At 38.6% G+C, this 22,327-nt stretch overlaps 1 protein-coding gene across 4 annotated transcripts in view; it reads left to right on the top strand.

Moving 5' to 3' along the window:
* The window catches only part of hydin (HYDIN axonemal central pair apparatus protein), a 71,426-nt gene that overhangs the window by 42,628 nt on the left and 6,471 nt on the right, over positions 1–22,327 (top strand). For 3 of the 4 annotated variants that reach the window (XM_077568447.1, XM_077568450.1, XM_077568451.1), the window contains 36 exons: positions 71–271; positions 988–1,187; positions 2,338–2,520; positions 2,664–2,783; positions 2,869–3,028; positions 3,866–4,038; positions 4,149–4,347; positions 4,465–4,558; positions 4,735–4,828; positions 4,973–5,132; positions 7,163–7,245; positions 7,444–7,599; positions 7,714–7,810; positions 7,951–8,155; positions 8,543–8,775; positions 8,857–9,005; positions 9,074–9,260; positions 9,413–9,521; positions 9,742–9,969; positions 10,586–10,731; positions 11,422–11,864; positions 12,408–12,502; positions 13,078–13,282; positions 15,961–16,161; positions 16,623–16,749; positions 17,329–17,494; positions 18,129–18,276; positions 18,352–18,559; positions 18,666–18,887; positions 18,978–19,147; positions 19,233–19,431; positions 19,575–19,730; positions 19,815–19,985; positions 20,204–20,313; positions 20,465–20,687; positions 20,946–21,155. In XM_077568447.1, the coding sequence (XP_077424573.1) occupies positions 71–271; positions 988–1,187; positions 2,338–2,520; positions 2,664–2,783; positions 2,869–3,028; positions 3,866–4,038; positions 4,149–4,347; positions 4,465–4,558; positions 4,735–4,828; positions 4,973–5,132; positions 7,163–7,245; positions 7,444–7,599; positions 7,714–7,810; positions 7,951–8,155; positions 8,543–8,775; positions 8,857–9,005; positions 9,074–9,260; positions 9,413–9,521; positions 9,742–9,969; positions 10,586–10,731; positions 11,422–11,864; positions 12,408–12,502; positions 13,078–13,282; positions 15,961–16,161; positions 16,623–16,749; positions 17,329–17,494; positions 18,129–18,276; positions 18,352–18,559; positions 18,666–18,887; positions 18,978–19,147; positions 19,233–19,431; positions 19,575–19,730; positions 19,815–19,985; positions 20,204–20,313; positions 20,465–20,687; positions 20,946–21,155 (6,231 nt within the window). The remainder of the gene's footprint in view (positions 1–70; positions 272–987; positions 1,188–2,337; positions 2,521–2,663; positions 2,784–2,868; positions 3,029–3,865; positions 4,039–4,148; positions 4,348–4,464; positions 4,559–4,734; positions 4,829–4,972; positions 5,133–7,162; positions 7,246–7,443; positions 7,600–7,713; positions 7,811–7,950; positions 8,156–8,542; positions 8,776–8,856; positions 9,006–9,073; positions 9,261–9,412; positions 9,522–9,741; positions 9,970–10,585; positions 10,732–11,421; positions 11,865–12,407; positions 12,503–13,077; positions 13,283–15,960; positions 16,162–16,622; positions 16,750–17,328; positions 17,495–18,128; positions 18,277–18,351; positions 18,560–18,665; positions 18,888–18,977; positions 19,148–19,232; positions 19,432–19,574; positions 19,731–19,814; positions 19,986–20,203; positions 20,314–20,464; positions 20,688–20,945; positions 21,156–22,327) is intronic. The other variant, XM_077568448.1, reaches the window with a different exon arrangement.

The raw sequence follows: 22,327 nt of genomic DNA, 5'->3' as shown, positions 1-22,327 counted from the left end.
CATTTATCATCATGCCAGCGTACAGTAGTTCCTGTACTTAACTTTGGGTTTCCCTGTTCAACTTTCATAGGTACTCGATGAGCTGGGTTTGGGAATGGGCACACTTTACATCCCTCCACCTATTACGTTCTCTGTGATTCATCTACCCAAAAATAGGGAGCGAGCTAAGAGACAACTGAACTGTAATTGTTTCACCTTTCTGAGTCGTTCTGCAGGAGATGAACGAGATGAGAGAAAAGAGGAAGATGATGAAGATGTGCAATCAATAAAGGTAAACTCTCCAGATGCGCAATCACCGTTTTTGTTGGTGATGCCATGTATGATATACACACATAAAAATTGTTTTAAATTTGAATTTGAAGACGCTAAGAGTGATTATACCACCATTCATTTTTCAAGTTTCAAGTTTCTTATTTCATTAGAAAGTGTACCATGGTCTACGTATATAGAATTTTTTAACCTAGTTCCGGTTACTTAATTCTGTCTGTTAGCGAGAGCCACTACATCGTGATAACTTACATTGATGTTTCTGCATTTGGCAATTTATTATTATATTATATTATTAGTATGGGATTTTTTTTTAATGGGCTTTAGGTGAACTGATGAATACACACACGCTCGCACGCACGCACGCACACACACACACGCACATACACATACTCACCCACATACAAAAAAAAAAGGGCATATATATATATATATATATATATATATATATGTGTGTATATGTGTATATGTATATGTGTTTAAAAAAAAATATATATATATATATTAATTTTTTTTTAATTGATTTGTTGGATTTTTAAAAAAAAAAAAAAAAAAGGAGAGCAATGATGATGTCAAATCGAATGAACAATACTGAGCTCTCCTGTAGAAAAAAAAAAAAGAAAAAAAAGAAAGTGTACCACCAATTTTGTGATGTTAATAAAGTATCAGTAAATAATTGAAATGACATTTATGTGGTGTTGTATGGTTTGTGTCCTATAGGCACCAAAAGGCCGCAGAGCAAGTGCAAAGCTGATGAAAGAAAAAGATAAGAAGGGCAGAGACAGTCAGAAGAGTGTCAAACGGCCTGCTGCCCTTCCAAAAGCCAAAGGTTTGGAGCAAAACGTAACTTCTGCACTTGGACCTGATATCGCTGAACAAGACCCCCACAATGCAAGTGTGGAGCAGAAACGCAACCAGAGGTAAAGCAAACAAACAAAAAAAACTTTATAGTACTTTCCAGCTGTCATTGTATTCTTTAAAATCTCTTCTAAAAGCTCAATTTTGTGCAGGCTTTTAGTTAACGGCTCCATTTGCCGTTTTCTTAATGTGTGCATACAGAAGTTTTTCTGTTGTATATTATCTTTCAAATGTTGTTCATGATAATAATGCATTTTACTGTGGATGTTAACTTGTTGTAGAAATAACTAAATATTATTTTGTTATTTATTTGTATATTGTTGATTATTAAGGTGATTCAGAATGAAGCTGATGAGGCTCAAGCTACATTTGTTTTTGTCAGTGTCTATGGCCTTGATTTAGTAAAGGTCTGACCTTTCTAAAACGGGTGCAAACTCAATTGCACACACACAAACAGATGTGCAAGAGGATCTCCTAACTGGGCATAACCGGGATTGCATCAACTAAATATGCTAAATAGCAGCACAGTTAATTTTGCATGTTGTGGAGGGGTTATATGAAAATATATTTATTTAGCACAGGCATTGCGATTTATCGAATCGGAGACGAATTGCATGGCGGATTTTGTATTATTAAATTGTGTGTCTGTAAGGCAGGCGCAAAGCAGCATGCAAAGCTGTGCCAGCGTAGCACAGGAAAAAATGAAAGGTGGCAGGGAGAACTTTTCTGTTAACTGACCAACCAACAAAATATTGTGTTAAATATTGCCATGCAAATTTGGAGCTTCCAAAAGATCTAATGGCTGACATTGATTTCGGTCACAAGAAGGAGTCATGCCCATTGGAGGGCAGGTCAATAAAAGGCAGTAGGGCGGTGCCCACCAATTAGATGAGTCACCGAGAATAAGACAAACATTAAATAATGAAGATTAAATATTAAAATAAAAATCTTTCAATCTAAAGCTAGATAAAGACAGAGCTGTTTCGTTCATCTCTGTTGCCTGATTTTGTGACATATTTCCATTCTGAGGCACACAAATAACTCAGTTGTATGTTTGTTTCCCTATTCACCAAACACTTTCAATTTGATGTTTTCCAACTTCATTTTGCACATAACTACATTGTGTTTTAGCACAAACAATCTGCTAGAGCAAACAAGCCTACTTGGCATTTTAGTAAATCAGGCCCAATGTGTTTGTGTCTTTGTGTGCAGCCTCACAACATTTCGCTGGGTTGTACCAGCTAGTGGACAAGTGGTGTTGAAGATATGGTTTTACTCTGGCTTAACTGGGAAATTTGAACAGACCTTCAACTTTGAGCTACTTGGGACACACAAAGTCTACCACCTCCTCTGCAAAGGGGTTTGCACTTATCCCTCCTTCTGCCAAGACTACAAGTTAGTCAGTTATTGCACTGTATAATGATGTGATTTTTGTTTTTCATTGCAAGATGTTGCAATTGTTTCTAAACTCCTTGTTGGAATTTAGAGCAGAAATGGCTGCAGTACTTTACAGATTGAGCCTCTATGTTCTTCCACAGGGTTCTTTTTCCTTATTGTCGAGATGTGCCAAAAGTGACCCAAGGGCTTAAGAGGACATATGTGGTCAATCCAGGATTCTATGAATTTGGAGCATTACTCTGTAGCAAGACCAGAGACAGGTGAGAAGAGCAATGAGGCTGGCTCTATGTTGTTTGTTTTTTTTTTTCCTGTTGCACATTACTAGGCTCTTGTCTATCTGTGCAGGTACAAGGATAATCGGTATCCAGAAAACACAGAGAGAATAGTGATCAAAAATGATTCCGGACTCGAGGCTGAGATCCAGTTCCATTTCCAAATTGACACACAGGCCATCACGTATATGCTAGATCCTCCCAACATGACTCTACAACCTGACCAGGAACAGGTAACATGTTGACTGTCACTTCAAATTGCCTCATCAAGTTAGCTGTATTTAACACCAGACTGCTGTTATACCACATTGCCAGACTTTCTGGTCTTACCCAACAAGCTACAGGAGAATATTTTGTCACCATTTGCTATTTTACTTGCCGGCCGTGGCTCAGGGTGTAGAGACGGTCGCTCAGTAACCAGAAGGTTGGCAGTTTGATTCCCGCTCTCCCCGAGTCATGTGTTGTGTCCTTGGGCAAGGCACTCCACACACATCCTCCAGCGCTACTCACACTGGTGTATGGAAGGTGATAATGTTTAGTGGCGGTCGGAGGGGTCGTAGGCACACACTGGCAGCCACACTAGGGCAGCTGTGGCTACTTAAGTAGTTTACCGCCACCACGGTGTGAATGTGTGAGTGCAAGAATAATGTATCCATTCCATTGTAAAGCGTCTTTGAGTGTCTAGAAAAGCGCTATATAAATCTGATGCATTATTATATTATTACTTGTGGATCTGTAGTTTAGTGCACCACTGGTTTCTTTATTTCATGGTCATGCTTTTATCGTCTATGTCCAGTGTTTGTACAATGGCTCTGGTTGGTTGTCCATCTTCTTTCAGTTTCTCACCCCTCAACAGTTTTCTGGTTTTCAAGCTGCCTAGAACTCTAAATAGTATTAAATTAGTCTTCACGGACATAACCCAAATCTGAAAATGACTCCAGACATTCAATACTATTTTGTGTGGTACTAAATGAATACATCAAATGTACACAAAGTAATATGTAAAACTCTCCTTTATTTATAGAGATTACTTGTATGACATTATACTGAATTATTATTCACCTTGTCAGGAGTTGACAGTCTGGGCTTATCCAACAACTCCAGGAGAAATCAAGGACAATATTGTGTGCTGTGTCAAAGACAATCCAGAGGTTTTCACCATCGCCCTCTCTTGTTTGGGAGTGAGACCAGAACTGGAGCTAGAAAGCAAACGTATGCATTTCAACAGAGTTCTACTTCACAGGTAGAGTTGTTTTTCCAACAATGAGTATTCATCAGCCCTGCTTCCCATGTGTCAGAGCCTTTTTCTATAGCATAATATTGACATTACACTGCATGTCTTCTGCGCAAAAGACAGGAGAGTCGGAGTGTGAAGCTCCACAACAGGACTCTTCTGCCAATATCTTGGAGGCTTCACGGATTGGAGGAACTTGGTGATGAGTTTAGTGTATCTCAAGACCACAGTGTCATTTTACCTAACTCATCCCTTCTCTTGACAATGCACTTTTTGGCCAAAAAGCCATTAAATATTAAAAAACAACTACGCCTTGAGGTAAGCTTATGCATGTATTGTATACATGACATTGTAGGAACTGATTAATACTTATCAGGGCAGGTTCAGTTTTGATCTGTATATGCATTATTAATATTATTATCAATATTTTTTCAGGTTTCCGATGCAGAAAATATTTTGGGCGTCTTATACACGGACAAAATACAGGTCTCTGCAGAAGCCTTTGATATAGCCATGGACATCACGCCAGGTACAAATCTGATGAGTTTCAGGCCAAAAGTTTGAACACACCTCATCAAAAACTATGAATGAACACATGTGGAGTACTATATATATATATATATATATATATATATATATATATATATATATATATATATATAGCCCTTTTATTAATATGTCGAACACTGTTGCATTCTGTGGCAGATGCCTGCCTGGACTTTGGAACAATAAAAGTCTTTGAAGAGGTAGAACGTACCATCAAACTGAAAAACCAAGGAAAATATGAATTTGTATACAAGTGAGTTTAGACAACCGGTTATTTATATTGTGCCCTTATACAAAGTAATACTGTAATACAGTTCTGACTTCTACATGAAGAGAATAAGTGTTTTAATAATTCCACCCTTTCTGTGATTTTTTTGTTTGTTTTTGTTTTAACAAGGATTTTAGTTGGGGACAAAAACCCCAACCTAATATCGGCCTTCACGATGACCCCTGCAGGTGGTACCTTAATTCCTCGTAAAAAGTACACGTCGATTCAGATTGTCTGTAAACCCAAGAAGGAAGTCTCAGTCACAGACAAGCCTGTCATCTCCTGTCAGGTATGTTGACATACACCGTAAACAATTTGAGATTTTATATATAAATTGATATGTTTGGGGTGCAACAAAACACAAATTCACGATTCAGTTGGATTTGATACTTAAGTGTCAGGGTTTGATATTCGATATTTTGTCAATAGAAAAGTATATTTTTTATTATATATATCTGCAAATATGAGTGGTGAACTCACCTGTCATTCGGCTGGCGTTTGACATCCATTTTCCAACGATAAGAGTACCTTGCCGTCCTCTATCTCACCTTAAGTTTACCATTTGCCTCCCTATCACCAGATCTGAAGGCCCTTTTTCTTTTGATTGAGGTGGAACTTCAGGTCACTGATGATCCGGGGCTTGTTGTGGGGGAAACAGCAGACAGTGCTGGATGAAGTCTTTTTTAAATTTTTGTAATTTTTGTAATTTTTAATTGTTAATTTTTTTTATTTTTTTTATTTATTTTTTTTATTTTGCATGTGCATGTGCGCGTGTGTGTGAGTGCGTATTCATTAGTTCACCTAAAACCTATTAAAAAATCCCATACCGTTTACCTAAACCGAACACTTCAGAACTCAGCCAGAGCCGTAAGGCCGTCAGGAGACCCGAGGAAGGACCAAAGAAAAGAAAGGAAAGTGAAATCCAGCACCGACCAGACACCACCCACCACCCACCGTCCTCTATCTCACCTTAAGTTTACCATTTAATGCCTCCCTATCACCAGATCTGAAGGCCCTTTTTCTTTTGATTGAGGTGGAACTTCAGATCACTGATGATCCGGGGCTTGTTGTGGGGGAAACAGCAAACAGTGCTGGATGAAGTCTTGACATCCTCACAGAAAATAATGTATTGAATAATACAGGCCGTGAGGTCGTCACTGTTATCCCCGCGTGAATCACAGAGCATATTCCAGTCAGCCCTGCAGCTGTTTGCTGGCTTCTCGTACTGATCCTTGTCAGCAAGCCTTTGAACTGAAGGAACATTGTGATGTTTTTTTTTTTTTTTCTTTTCCAGGAGAGCTCAGTATTGTTCATTCGATTTGACATCATCATTGCTCTCCTTTTTTTAAAAAAAAACAAACAAATAAATTAAAAAAAATTAATAAATGTTTTTTTTTTTTAATATATATACATATATATATACATATACACACATATATATATATATATATATACTTTTTTTTGTATGTGGGTGAGTATGTGTATGTGCGTGTGTGTGTGTGTGTGCGTGCGTGCGTGCGTGCGTGCGAGCGTGTGTATATTCAGTTCAGTTCACCTAAAGCCCATTAAAAAAAATCCCATACTAATAATATAATATAATAATAAATTGCCAAATGCAGAAACATCAATGTAAGTTATCACGATGTAGTGGCTCTCGCTAACAGACAGAATTAAGTAACCAGAATTAGGTTAAAAAATTCTATATACGTAGACCATGTTTCTATAAATTTTGATATTTGGTTTTTATTTGAGGCAGATATTTTTTCCATTAAAATGTGATTTATGAGGAGGTTAGACCATTGGTCGATATTCAGAGTTTGTTTATTTTTCCAGTTAACAAGGATTGTTTTTTTTTGCAATAGTAAGGGCTACAAGTGTAGATTGAAATTGTTTATGTGGTCAGTCAGTTGTTGTTAGGTCACCTAGCAAACACAATTTTGGAGATAAAGGTATCCTACAATCCAAAATAGCGGAAAGTTTTTCTAAGACTTTAGTCCAGAAATACATAACCGGAGTATATAACCATAAAGCAAGCACAAGAACATTGTGATGTTAGCAACAACCAGATTATGGTGTGATAATCCAAGTGTGGAGATATGGGTGTGGCAGTGGATGCAATTATGTTAACATACATCAGGTCCTTTGTTGTCCATAGTTATGCAGTGGACATACTGGCAAAGAGTGGATAGAATTGTTTCGGGTCTGCAGAAAGCAGACAAAGTCACGATGACACAAAATATTGTACATTTAAACTTCTGGATGTTGTTCAAATGTATACATACAAGTGGTGGTATAATTAATTGTATTTGTCTTCTGCAGGTGATTGAACCCAGCATTGGGGATGGAGGACATATTGTAGCCATTTTACCCATCAATGTTACAGTCCAGTCCGTCTTTTCCAGGTTTAATTCAAATGTCATTTATTTTTTGTATAAATTTTTTATTTTTCTCATGCTCAATTTATTTGAAATAACTTTGTGATTATCTATGATGCAAGAAATGCAAACATTGATAAAACATTGTGTCTTATATGTTGCAGTATAGAAAATTTGGTGATGCAATGATTACAGCATTTTTTAATTTTTTTTAATCTGATACAGGTACACAATTTCACCTTCGTGTGACATCAATTTTGGTCCTCTCGTTTATGGCTCCAAGAAAAGTCAGAACTTCATACTAGAGAACAATGGAATATTTGAGACCCAATACATCATCTCCTGTGTGGGCATCGGCATTTGCCCACGACCAAAACCGGGGTAAGGAAGCATCACATCGAAAGCTTTGTGCCCAATGTGCATACGTGTATTTCCACTTTTCAGAGGAAATTCTGTATAACAGTAAATTGTACTATCATTTTGTGTTGGTCACAGTGGTAAGAAAGGCCGAGAGAGCACTTCGGAGAAGTCTTTTACACCCGGGACCAAAATGAGGAGTGAGTCCTTCCAGAAAGATTCCAATGTCTCGCAGGTGAGAGCAGCGACGTGCAATCAGGGCAGGCGGGAAGGCAGAGCCACTCTGTCCTGTCCCCTGCAAAGAAAAAAACAACTCATGATTACATAATTGGATTTTCCATTTTCCACTGATTATTTCAATTTTCCGCAATACAGAATCGACTCAGCACTGGGGTGTTTGCGGTGTTCCCTTGCACGGGAACAATGCAGCCTAGGACCCGGCAGGCAGTGACAGTTGAGTGCATAGCTGAACAGCTTGGCAGCTGGAGTCAGAATCTGCTCATCGACATCAGTGGCCGTGACCCCTCAGACCATCCTGATGGCATACCATACAAACTGATAGCTGAAATTTGCAGGCCAGGTGGGAACTGCTTTGAAGTTCTTCATTATCTTTTTTAAATTGTAGACTGCTAAACTATAGGGGCATTTTTTTTCAAGTGGCTTCACACCACAGTCTAAGCTGAAGGTTCACAAATATTCCTGTGCATTTCTGTGCAAAGGACTACCTTTTAAATGTGTCGAGTTGATCAGATTCTAAGGCTGTCATTATATTGTTCCTCTTTGCCGTCAATTAACCTTCGGCTTCAGTGATGCGTGTAGAGTAATCCTCTAGATGTTTAGTGATCTGAACCATGCTGAAGCTTGTTGAATTGCATTTGTCTTGACTATTGAGGCGTTTAACTTTGAATACTCGTATTGATGTGCGATCTGCCCCCTCTTTTGCTACTTTTTGGGGGGGGTCATACAGGCATTGTGTTGGACATGACCTCTATCTTTGAGGAGCACCATTTGTGTCCAAGTACCACTCAACTATCATCAGTACAATTCTTCAATGCGGAACAAGTTTTTATCCTGGATGAGAACAAGTTCATTTTCAACAAAGTTCTCGTGGGGCGAACTTCTCAGGCTCGCTTAAAACTCACCAACAACAGCAAGGTGCCGTACACGCTCAACTTGGGCATCAGATATGTTGGCATTAAGGTAAAGTTCCTTCGACTGTACGGAATATTATGTTTTAATTGAAACATGCATGTGAATTGCTTTCTTTTTTGTCTTTGGCAGATGTCTGGCAATGTGGATGTCTTTGAATTGTCTTCTCCAACAGTGTTCGTTCCCGGCCAATCCCACGCATTCACTTCTTTGAGCTTCACGCCACATACAATGCATCTCTACAATGCTGTATTTGAAGCTACATTTGATAAAAGCAGCAGGTATGCTTGAGGATGGTATGATGTTTTTAATCCTTTCAGACTGATTATATCCCCTCTCTTTGTTAAAGAATACCAACAAACCTAAAGAGTAAGGTCCTGGAGTTTGACATCGTTGGTGAAGGCTGTCTGCCAGTTGTGTCTGTGATACGTCCGGCCAACAAATCAAGTCCAGTCCTGCCGTTCAGACGGACATTGGTAGGACGTACTAATACCCTACCCTTGGTGCTGTTAAATGATGGCAATGTCCCAGCTCAGGTGAGAGAATACACATTCTTTGCTTGCCAATAAAGTATACTGTATTCCAACAAATTCTATATGGATTTTCTGTAGTCAAGCAACGGGTCGTTTCTATAATTTGTGAGACAAAGGAGACTTTGTTTACAATCCTCATATTTGTGTTATAAAAGGTCCAGGTTGACATGACGGACAAACACGGTGTGTTAACACTCAGAGCTGCACCTGAAAACAACTGCGGAGCAATCCACTTTTCTCATTTTGAGGACAACCTTGTCTCTGGTAAAGAAAATAACACATCTTTTGTAAATGATCATTTGCTTTTGAATGTCAAGTTCTAATTAGTGCTGTGCACTCTATTTAATTAAGGAAAATGTCACAGTCTGCATCAAATTGGCAACTTTCACTTCTTGTTTATCCTTTTATTTACCAAGCAAAGGCATCTTTACAATGCTTGCCACAGTCTTCATTCAGTTGTACTTCTCAAAAGTGCCTCCATTAGTCCACAGAGCATGCCTGAAACTTGACGTTAATGAGACGGCTGAATTTGAAGTCACCTTCTCCGCTGACAAACCCGTGAGGGTGGAAGACAAGATTTCAGTGCAAGTGAAGGACAGCCTTTACAGCAACACCATAGTACAAGTAACTGGTGAAGCTTACCAGCAACTCGTCAGTCTTGACAACATTCGAAAACCTCCGCGGGAAATGCATCCAAACCTTGATGAAGAAGGTAAGAGTGAAACGTATTGCAGCAAGCAAATATTACATGTGAAGAGGATGAGGGGCAACAACTATCAGTGTCCCATAAAAAAAAAATATTGCCAAACTGTTTTGATATTGTATAGTCTTTGTTGCATAGATTTGTATGTTTGTGAGTCCCACAGCTCTTTTTTATACTGAGTTTGAATTACTTTTCGACAACCTCACTTGTAAGAATCAAGTATGCACATTTTTTATCAGAGGCTAATACTGTTAGCTGACGTTAATCTGTGCATCCCAAATAACTCAATGCATTACTTTTTACCTTTTGGATTAGTGTTTCAGACAGTGTAGTACATTGGCTGAACATCCTGTCAAGCCAAAGACAAACAAACTCCGTGCAGGGAAGTTATTACAATAATTGATTCGACTCTCTACTACATAACATTTAGATGGAAATTTAGAACACCTTGATATATTTTCAGGAATGGCAGAAAACAAAAGATTAATCTTGTTTAATTTCACGTGATGTCTGGTATTCACAATAATGACGATAAAACCAATTCTGAAGCAGCACAACATTTTAATTAATTTGTCATAATTAAGATTTTGCCATGTCAAATTAACAGAACGTTTTACGTCCGCAGATTATTCCGACCTGCTTAGTTTTGGTTACTGCAGTGTGGCTTGTCCTGTCAGAGAGAGTTTCACTTTGATCAATCACAGCAGCAGTAACCAGGTGGCGAGGTTTGAGTGGCCCCCTGAGGACGCCAATCTCTCCTTTACGCCACAGGTAAACACAATGGTGAAGTGTCCTGTGAAAGTCTAAAATAATGAATTTAATGTTGCTTTTTTTGTACTTTATTATGTGCATTGAGAACTGAAACTGGTTCAGAAATTGCGAGCTTGAGCCTATCCCAGCTGACTTTGCCCAAGTGATTAACTTGAAACTAGATTTGTATTATATACAAGTGCTGGTCAGTAAATTTGAATATTGAGGAAAAGCACATTTATATCTAAATATTTTATTTCAAAAAGTGACACTTGCATGTTACATTAGTTCGCTATACACAAAGTGAAATATTTCAAGCCTTAATTTGTTTCAATTTTGTCGTGGCAGAAAGACAATTTCGACCCCCGACCCCCCCCCCCCCCCCACCCCCGCCACACACACACACACACACACAAATAAAAAAATTCTGACCTACACCTACAGTACAGTTTATGCTAATTATTTATCATAAAACTGGTTAAAACCAAACTTAGTGTATATGTAGACTTGTTTGTTAACAATTTACATGTACCAGAAATATATAGCATTAATTACTTGTATAATACAAGTTAATGACTGTACCTTGATTTTCAAGAGTATGATTATTGCAACCTTGATTAATGAATTTTGGAATATCTTGTATTTGCATTTCACTATTCTCTTATAGCTATACCATACTGTATGTGTTTTTATTTTATTTCATGGCTTAAGGTTGGACACCTCCATGCAGGATGTTCTAAGGAAGTGACAGTCGTCTTTTGCGCAAAAGCACGAGTGACGCTAACAAGGCAGCAAATTACATGCAAGATATGTCAGGTGACATTCCAGCAGCCATTAGATCAAGTCGCTGACTGGGATGACCAAAAGAAGACACCGCAGGCTTCATGGACACAGCCACAGCAAACTGGAAAGAATAAGGTAGGCATAATCCTTTTGCACTTTTTGAGAGCGGACACCTATACATCTATGTACAAAAACTGCATGTTTGTTTGCCAACAGAAACAATATACTGAGCCAGCCTGCTCTGTGGTCAAAGGTTCAGACTGGGACTTGCATTTACGTATCAGTGCAGTTTGTGACTTTGTGAAGTTCAGCTGCAACACAGCACCTATCCGATTCAAAGACACATTGGCTTACCAAAGCAGCTCTCACCAGTAAGTTGTACTGCTACCACCCCAGCCATTTCAAGTTGAAGTAATAAAGATAAATGCTTGATGACAGCGACAGAACACATATTCATTTTGTTTTTGACTGGATCAGCCTTTACAGTAATATTGTTAATTGCCAGTGTACTTGAATTACAGTAATTTCTGGACGATAAGACGCTACTTTTTTCACTTGCATTTGACCCTGCAGCCAATACAAAGGTGCGGCTTATCAATTAGATCACAAGGGGGGCGCACTATAAAGGAAGTGCAAGAGCGTCAGGCAGAGCAAAACAAACCAAGTGAGCCCAAATACAGTAGGAGAGACAGAACCAGAGCGAGACAATTCACGCCCTCATTATGTAAAAAGAAGTAGCAGGAACCCGGTGCGGTAACATTCAGACACCTGCGGTTTACAGTCGGGTGCGGCTTACATGTGTAACAAACTCAAGTATTCCCTAAATTTAGCTAGCACGGCTTATAGTCAGGTGCACCTTATAGTCCAGAAATTACTGTACTTAAAATAATTTCATGCCTTTGTTTTGTGTGCAGAGTGCAGATGCTTAATGAAGGTACCGTGAAACTGGAATTTTCCTGGGAAGTCTTAATAGATTCAAGTAGCTTCCCAGTCAGCCAAAGCCAAGAAGGTAATAAATTAACATTTTAACTTTATGTTGGTTAAAAATTTCTTCAGTTTGTACACTTACACCGACCGACCAGCCACAAATAGTCTTGACACTTTCAAAGAGGTATTCATCTAACTCCACACCACTGCAATCAGTAAATACAATAATAAATAATGTGTTAAATGAGTAATTCACACTGCACTTAGCAATGTTTAAAAATGTTCAATTTGAGAATGTGGTTGTGGTGAAGAAGGTACTCATCCAATAGGAGAGGCTGCCAGAGTGATATCAGAATGCAAACAATAATAGACCAACCAAAAGAAAAAGCCTTCTCGCAACTTTCTGGTTGGCAGCTAAGCAAGCACTTTTAAATGCAAGCTAGTAGGACACTGTCATCTGTGCGTGATACCCCACAGCAAGCACTAAGAAAACCCAAGTGCAGTGTGAAAAGGCCTTAAAACAGTGTCAAATGTAATTGACGTCATTAACTTTTCAAAAGCAAACTTCTCTTGTATCAGATATCCTTTTTCCGTGCAAGTGGTCTCTGTCGGTGTGCATCTCAATGCTGCTAACATGGTACCTTAATACCTGTTCAGGTAGCATGTCATCAAGGGCGTTGACTGAAGAACAGCCTGCCAGCAGTCTGACCAGTGAGATGTCTGTTCTGATAGGAATTCCAAATGCCCATTGTTTTACTGTGGAGCCAAGTATTGGGGCCATTTTGCCAGGTGCTATTCAAAATTTCTGCGTTCGCTTTTCACCTTTGGACGCAGGCCTGTTCCAAGGGAGATTGCCCTGCAGGTAATGCTGACAATCAGGTAAAACTTGTGTATTTGTTTAAAAGTTGCACTAATTACCGCTGCACGTAAATCAATAGAAAGTAATTCAGCACAGTGCAGTATAAGTCCAGCTTTAACCATCAATTGTGGTTTGTGCCTTCCTATAACCACTGATGCCGCTAAGAGTAACGACTAACGTGTTGTCATCACCCAGTGATGTATTTGGCTACATATAATGGGGAGATCACGAAACGTAGCAATTAATGATGTTAAGAATCAGGTGAGATAAATCTCACTGAGATTTACTTTTCACCTGTAAGTGATAGTACAGACTCACAACACTTGAATAGGTATCATATTTTTCAATCATGGTGTTCAGTCACAAGTGTACTTGGAACAAAATTGATAAATAACAAATAATAAAATATAGACATTCATGTCTGGGACAGTGACATCATGTTTGCGTCATTTCAGCATGTAAACAACTCACATATGCACAGTCGTGACAATAATAACAATGGAAGAAGAGAGATCCGTGCTTTCAAGCTGGAAATCCAGTCACTCTTTAGAGTTTTTGTCAGCTGAAGAAAATATTAGGGTATATTGCACACTGTCCTGTTGACAAAATGTTATCTAGCTTCATAAACACTACCAGTATGTCAAAAAAGGCAGCGCATTTGCTTAAAGTGTAACTCACCCCCAAACAGACTCGTGCTCCACCCTCACTAATATTTGAAAACGGCGCTCAAAAGGGACGTTGTCTGGAGGATCGTTGGACTTGCAAGGAGGGAGAAGGTTGGGTGTGGTCTGGCTAAGAATTACAGCAGCAGTGAAAATTACGATCGAAATCATTTCTATACTATCACATGCTACGCTAAATAAACTAACCGAATGCTATGCTAATAAATCACTAACCTGGAAATCGATACTGTATAAAGATGCTCGCAAACGCTCAACTCAACTAAACTCAAACTCGCTAAAGGAGGCCTGAGCGAGACTGAGCCAGTGGGTGGCAGAGCGACTACATCAGCTTCATGGAAGTGACGTCAGTAGTCCGTGCTCGTCCAATGAGAAGACAAACAGCCAAATTGTGTTTACTACTACTACTACTACTACTACTAGCTTCTTCTTCTTGGTCTTCTTCGTTTTCTTCTTAGTTGTCTCTGGCTGTGTCCGACTATCCACCCGTATCCCCTAACCCCTCATTTACTATTATTGCATTATATAGTGGCCTAATATGCAGTGCCATCATTCTGTTTGGCGATTTGGACAGCCAGCTCACTACTTTCTCCTCATCGCATATCACGTGGCCACGGTATCTGTCACGACGCCCCGGCGCTTAAATCTCCGATTATTTATTGTGAATGAAAACTGTACATTTGTTCCTTTGTTGTACATATTGTAGGTTCGTAATTAGTAAAGCATTAGCTTGAGGCTCCAAACTCATTTCTTTGTCAGTGTCCACGGCTTCGTTGAGGAGAAAAAACTCCATACGTTTGTCTTGGTTTTTGTTCACTTAAGTTAGACATTAAGTCAATGGTACAAAAATTAAAAAATGACACACACAAAAATGAAATATCGAAAGAAGTTGAAGCGGAGGAGGAGGTAAAAAAAAGTGTGTGGCTCTACTCCAAATATTGCCTGACCGCATTACTGCCGTGTACCACACAGGTACCTCCGCATAAAAGCAATCAAATAGGTCCTAAATAACCAAACTGTGACACAATTGTATATTACTATAAAAGCTATGTGAATGTCACATCTTATATTTACACATTTTAAACACAAACAATATAACTATTACCTATTCACTATACAGATGAACATTAAACAATTCAACTTGTAAATAATGTAAATAATATCCTTTTATCAGAATGAACGTAAATCACTTTTATCCAAATATTACTTAACTTAAAGTCAAATGTAGGCTCCTACACATATTTTCAACTAAAACTAATAAATTATTTCCATAGTGTACATTTAATGCATCACTTTGATTCTCGCGCCATGTTTTTTTCATACTCGCAATGCAACCCGTTTGAGTGTGCATCGATTTTCACTACTTTTCATCGTGCATTGTGGGTAATTTTGAGTAACCAAATTCCCGCACACTGAACATTCGGACATCCCTACAAAATGGCGTGATCCCTCAGGGAGTAGGGTGCAGATTCGGACACAGCAGAGTCTGTCTTCCTCTTCTTCTTTTTTTTCTTTTTCTTCTTCTTTTTCTTCTTCTGTCGAGTTCTAATTTTAATATACCGGTTTACAAGTTACACCTGTGTATTAGTTGCAGGAGCAGCCAAACTATGTATATAAAAAAAAATCAAGTGTGATTTATTGTCTTAAAATTTTAGCACTTTTAAAATTAAGTAATTAGTAGAGTAGCTAAGTCACTTTTAAAGTCTAGTTATCAATAAAGTAACTAAGTTACTCTTTCAAGGCAACTGTGGTAACGCTACATGCAACAGGGTGTTTGCAGTATGTTGTTCAACTGCAGCTATCAGCATTAGTTTTGCAACTGTTACCAAGCTTTTACTTAGAAAAGTTTGTGTCAGATTTCAATGTTTTTTCTTTAGTAATGAAATGGTATCATTTGCCTTGTGATAGAGCCTGGAATAAAAACTGAATCAGTGTTTTCTATGATATCGTACAACAATTGCCTGATATTTTCCCCTTGTTTATGCTCATATTTTTCCCCAGTATCCCTAATTTACGTGCTGGAGCTCAGGGGCCCACTATCTCGTTTAGTGGACGCAGCATATTGCCCCACTGCCACTTTGACCTTGAAGATTCTGACTATATCACCGGGAGCCGACGCAATCCTGAGTTCAGGACTTATTTGGAACCTAACATCAGAGTGGTAGAATGCAAAACTCTTGGCCTCTTTACCCCAGCAAAAAGGTTACGAAATTATTATTATTATTATTATTATTATTATTATTATTATTATTATTATTATTATTATTATTATTGTTATTAACCTTTGACTGCCAAAAACGTTAAATAACGTTTAGTAAAATCCTATGGAGGAGTGCCAAAGACGTTAAAAGACGTTTGTTTCAAAACAGAGGTGAAACTAACCATTTTCTGTTGTTGATTACTGAAGAACGGAATAAGGTAGAAACAAACTTTTTTTTTCTGATGAAAGATGAGAGTCCAATCTTTGTGTTTCCATAGTCCAAACACATAATTTTCTATGGACCTTGAAAGATCAGTCAAAATGCTTAAAATCGGCTGGCACTGGGGACAACCCGTTTCTGAAAACGTCTGGCAGTCAAAGAGTTTTAATTACTTAAATTGTTAACTTAAAAAAACTTGAACATGAATTGGGCTCATAAGTGTGCTGCCTGTTCTTTTTGCAGATCTTTTACTGTGTTGAACCCAACCAATGAACCATACTCATTCCAATGGAATTGTGAAGATACTGGTAACAGTCCGTTTAGCTGCCTCACCCCATTTGGCATTATTCGACCTGGAGAGAGGTCAGAGGTAAGGAGCAGAGCTACTGTATGACCATAAAACTCAAAAGATTGCTATTGTAGTATTATTCCCCAGTGACATCAATACATTTTATCTGTTGATACAGTATGCTGCCCTTCTACCTTTGCCTATAGCCTCTTATCAACATTCATAACCTGTAATGCTTTCCCTATTTGGGTTGTGGCCTATCCCTCCTGTTCCTGGTTGGTAACCAATCACTCGGCACAATTACAAACAACAATTCACACTCACATTCCCACTTATTGGCAAGTTAGATTCTTCCGTTAACATTACAAATCTGTTTTTGGAACATGGGAGGAAATTGGAGTACTGTACTCAAAGTAAATTTGAACCCAGAACCTCTTGAGTCTGACTGTGCTGTTAGCTACTGTATGCTTAATTAAACACTATGACCAAATATCTTCTTTTTTTGTATTATTATTATTACCCCCCCCACCCCCACCCCCCTTTGTGAGTGTGTCAAGACATATCTCTGTCCTGTAATCTCAACATGTTTCTGTTACTCTCTCTTGAAGAGTCAAGATTTGCCTAACCTTCACCATAATCTCTCTTTTTGCTTTTAAATAGATGAGCTTTAAATATGTGGCTGAGCAGGTGAATGATGTGGAGTCATTTTGGAGCTTTGTGATTGAGACGCTGTCTCTGTCAATGCCCTTCCTGTGTGTGGGCTCCATGAGAGAGCCTCTTATCTTCTTTGACAAATCTCACATTGACTTTGGCAAACAACTTATTGGTATGTCACACCTATGGGCACCCAGTGACATCACATATTAAAGTACAATATCTGTATTAGTTTTATTTCCTGCAATGTATGAAATGACACTAGGGCCTGATTTACTAAGATCTATACTAATAGCGGGTTAATGGAATATCCATTCATTTCAATGAGGAAAGATTTGAGACATGAGAGTGATTTGAGATCTGAGTGTTTTGAGTTATGGCTATGGAATAAATAAAATTTGTATCTCAAGGCAACACTGAATAGAGATGAAATTGGCCAAAATCTCAAGGTGCAAATAATTTGGGGAAATGCGGACGCAGAAGTGGGTCTATACCCTGTTTATAAATCTGCTTCCACAGTCATTTGCGTGCACAATCAAGTTTATGCCTGTTTTTGCATTTTAAAAAACGGATTTAATCTTAATCATTTGTATACATATCATTCACTGCCAGCCAAGTAAACATGAATCTTTGACGTCTATAGCCGTCTTTGGCAGTAAATGTGTCAGATCAAAGATCAAATCAAATCAAATGAATGCCAATGTGAATAATTAGAAATGACCATGCTATTTGTATTTTGTAGAATTATTCACACACCCAAAATTCTTGAACATCACTACAAGTAAATTGTTTATGTTTTTTTTTAGGTAATAAAGTGTCGCAAACAGTGAATCTAGTGAATGAAGAGAAGGAGCCCTTTCACTTCACTGTTTTGCAGCCATCATTACTTTGTGATGACCAAGAGTCCAGCCTCATTTTGCAGCCAATGTCTGGCACAGTGCCCGCAAAAGAAAAGTGAATGACTTTTAATCATCCATTTGGAGTTTATGACAAGGAAATAACTTTTAACGTGTTGACATACGATTGCAGGTTGCCTTTGGCAGTGTCATTCAGTCCTTGCCGACAGGGCTATGTGAGCTTCAAATTAACCCTAAGGGTGAAGAGGAAGTCAAAGCCACTCATCCTGACTTGTAAGGCACAATGTTGTACAATTACTGCTTCGATCCAAGTGGAAAATCCAGATGGAGGACTCAAAGAGCTGAGTCCAGACATTTTGAATAGTTGGGACTTTGGAAAAGTAAGTATTCCTTCTCAATTAAAAGTGTGACAGCCATGTTGGAACCACAACACTGAAAAGCACACAAGTGAGTTGTACATCATATGACGACATGTGTTTACTATAGGTGGGCATTTCAGAGCAAGCTACCTTCAATATCCTGGTGACCAATACAGGGAGACACATCATGGATGTGAACTTTGAACTGGAAGCGCCAAGTGAGCTTCTTCAGAACTTTGTAACGAAACCCAAAAATGCCTCAATAGCTGTTGGAGAGAAGCTGCAGTCAGCTGTCTTCTTTTCTCCTCGGAGCAATTGCACACTCACAGATACCAGGCTGAAAATCAAAGTAAGATTACTCAAAGAAAATTATTGAATACAGAAAAATGTTTGAGCGATTCAAAATAAGTCCTCTTGCTAACTCCTTCTGTTTCTTAAGGTAAACAAAGGCCCATTGTTTACAATTGCTATTGAAGGCCGTGGTGTGGCACCCGAGCTTGAATTCTCTTTCAAAAAGTACAACTTTGGAAAGAACTTTGTCTATTGCCCTGGTATGATGCCAGCATCCCACACACTTGTGTTAAAAAATAAAGGCAACAGGGACATCAGGTTAGTTGTTCTAGCGTTGTTTAGTCAAGATGTGAAATACATAAAGGAAAGTAGAGTCATAAATACACTTCATTCTGTTCCTCAGTGTCAAGTGTCAATCCAAAAAGTGCTTGTTCCTGGAAATTGGATTCAAACCGGATGTTTTGTCCCCTGGTGCAATGGTGGAGGTTCCTTTCGCCTTTTATCCCCGTGAGCCACGGCGTTATCATGAAAATGTCATCTTCTTAATCAACAGCTGCATCAAAGAACAAGTGGACATTTGGGGACAAGGAGTTGAATTGAAGGTGAACACTTTACTGTATACTGCATGCAGAAGCATTCTTTGTCAACCTCAACCTCCACACGCCTTAATAAAATTTCACGTTTGACTGAAATTTGATATTCAAACTTCATCCGCTTACTGCACATTTTTATCATTTTGTCCTAGTTGGGAGTTTTGGCCCCCAAGCACCAGAAGGTGAAACTTGGAAATCTGACACCAGGTCAGAAAATTATGAAACGGGTGCAGCTAGTCAACCGAAGTATTTTGGACGTTTCCTTCACCTTGCAGCTTGACACCAGAAAACCAATTATCGATGCCAAGGTAAGGAAGCTTGAATTAAATCATTAGGAGTGGCCGGTCAGCAAGCAGTTTCACATTGCCTCATCTCTGCTTCTTCACCTCCAGGATTTGTCATTCAGTCCAGAAAACGAGCTATTGCTTAAAGCTTTTCAAGGTTCGTGTAATGCCGAGATCCTGTTCACACCTCAACAGCGTATTTCTGCCTTTACTGCTGAGCTGCAGGCTGAGATTGACAGCTATTTACATCCGCTGCTGACCATCCAGGGCTGCTGTCAGGTATACTTCAAATTAGTATGTCTATTGAAAATCAATACACTGTGACATCGCTTGAAAATTGAAGCATGTCTATGTGTGCACATGTGTGACTGGATTTTGTTCTTGCATTTCCAATTTGTGACTAACATTAACATCAATCAAAATACAAATTTACGGTCGTGTGATGGTTTGTTGCCTGTTGTTAGGTAGGATAATGTGGTTCTGATTCGTACTTTCAGGGTGTAGATGTGCGTCTTGAACATGAACACTTGGGATTTGGAGCAATTGTCCAGCATTGCCAGGGCAAAAAGAAAGTTGTCATGATCAACACAGGAGAACTTTGTGCTCGGTAAGCTTGTAAAATAACAATGACAAAATTACTAAAGGCATTTGTGAAGTATTGGTGTTGTTTACAAATGTGATGGTAGCTATTTGAATTCTTTTGGTCAAATAGTCAGATTTGAAACCCCTACCATTCTGCTTTATGAACAAATAAACAGGTTTAACTGGAAAACTGAAGACTTTCCTCAAGAGTTGTCCATCCAGCCAACTAAAGGTTCTATCCAGCCAGGAACGGAGATTCCCTTAGAATTGACATTTGCCCCAGTGCGCTTGAATAATGACTTAAGATATGAAAACCTAACCTGCTGCATTGAAGGCTCCTCTCCACCCATCACTCTCACTGTGACAGGCTCCTGCATTGGAGCCGCTTCCAGCAAAGAGGTTTGGTTAACATGTACAGCATTCTTGCGAAACATAATACTGTAGAGTTGCTATTATTATGATTATTTTTTTTAATTGAGTAGAGGGGACAGTGGTACACACTTCTGTTTACTGCTCTCTACTCAGCAGTGGTATGAAGATAGACACATCTTTGTAACATATTTTATTGTTCATATAATATCAATGAATATTAGTGCTCAATTGCTTATTTTTCTTGTTTTGTTTTTATTGCTCTGCTTTTCTTGTAATTCTTTCCAGGTGGTCAATTTTTCTTGCCCCGTGCGGGGCTCACACACCCAGACACTGTCTGTGGTCAACCCCACAAATCAACGTTGCAGCATTCGACCTGTCATCAATGGCAAGCACTGGAGAGCTGCACCATCTGTGGTTCTTGAGCCTCTTCAAAGCAACACATATGTGGTCACCTACAGACCGCTGACCATGACTGTTGATGGAAAGAAACACTTGGTAAAGGACCAGTTGCTTTGACAACTTCATTCCATTATGTCTAATTGAAAGAATGAATGAATTCATTTCGGCTACAAAACACAGAAAAGAAAACACAAACATTCCTTTGAACAAATCAAGCAAAAATGGTATAGGTTGAAAACACCAGGCTTATTGCTTATCCCCTACAAGTGGCTAACTAACCATGAACATTGTTTAACATAACGCATACAGTGTCTCACAAAAGTGAGTACAATCCTCACATTTCTGCAGATAATTAATTACAGTACAATTCCGTGAATGACAAATTGTTTTTCCATATAAAAAAAAAAATTAATTCGTCCCACTGTATTTCACACGGATTCATCAAAATAAAAAATTACAGACAACTAGATATTGTAAAAAAAAAAATAAAAAAAAATGTTTTATTAATACTAATAATAATAATAATAATAACAATAATAATAATGATAAAAAATAATAATACAACTTTAATTCCAACACAAACTGTAATGTCTATTGTTACAAATGAATGGAATATAAAATACCTCGTTTAAAAAATATTGCTCGCGTGTACACCATGGGCAAAACTCATCAAAACCAGCAGCAACAACAATTGTTCATGCTATCCATGACGGAACACGCAGCCAACATGGTGAGACTGACTTCAAAATAGAATCTTTCCAAATGTAGTAATAAGCTAAATGCGCACCTCAGGCTATGCGGTGGATTATGGGTAAGACCAAACGTCATTCAAAACTAGTGGAAAGCAACGAAGGAAGCTATGATTTGGACCATTTTAACCACTGGAAAGTTTTTTTTTTTTTTATTTCACCTATGCCTATGTGTGCTGAGACGCTACAGTTAAGCTTAGTTAAGTGCTTAATATTTGGCTGGATGTATGCAAAACACTGAGGAGTGACACCGGGTCATTAGGAAGAGATGGGTAGGACCTTTCTTCAGTGAGGAGTTTAAGAGGCTGGAAGCATGTGATGATGATGAGCTGTGTGTGAACCAGAGCACCTCTGAGCTTTGTGCTTTTCCCCATTGTATGGGGATGTGTCTTTTTTAAAGCACAACCGTCGTTTCATGTAATATGTTGCATTACTTTGCTGAGAAATGTAATGTTTCTGTCATCAATAATGATTGAAGGTCTGTCAGTCCGTTAATGACGGACGGCCATTTTGTTAACA

Source organism: Vanacampus margaritifer, chromosome 6 (assembly GCF_051991255.1).
Source record: "Vanacampus margaritifer isolate UIUO_Vmar chromosome 6, RoL_Vmar_1.0, whole genome shotgun sequence".
NCBI lineage: Eukaryota > Metazoa > Chordata > Actinopteri > Syngnathiformes > Syngnathidae > Vanacampus > Vanacampus margaritifer.
This window is presented reverse-complemented; position numbering and strand designations above follow the sequence as displayed.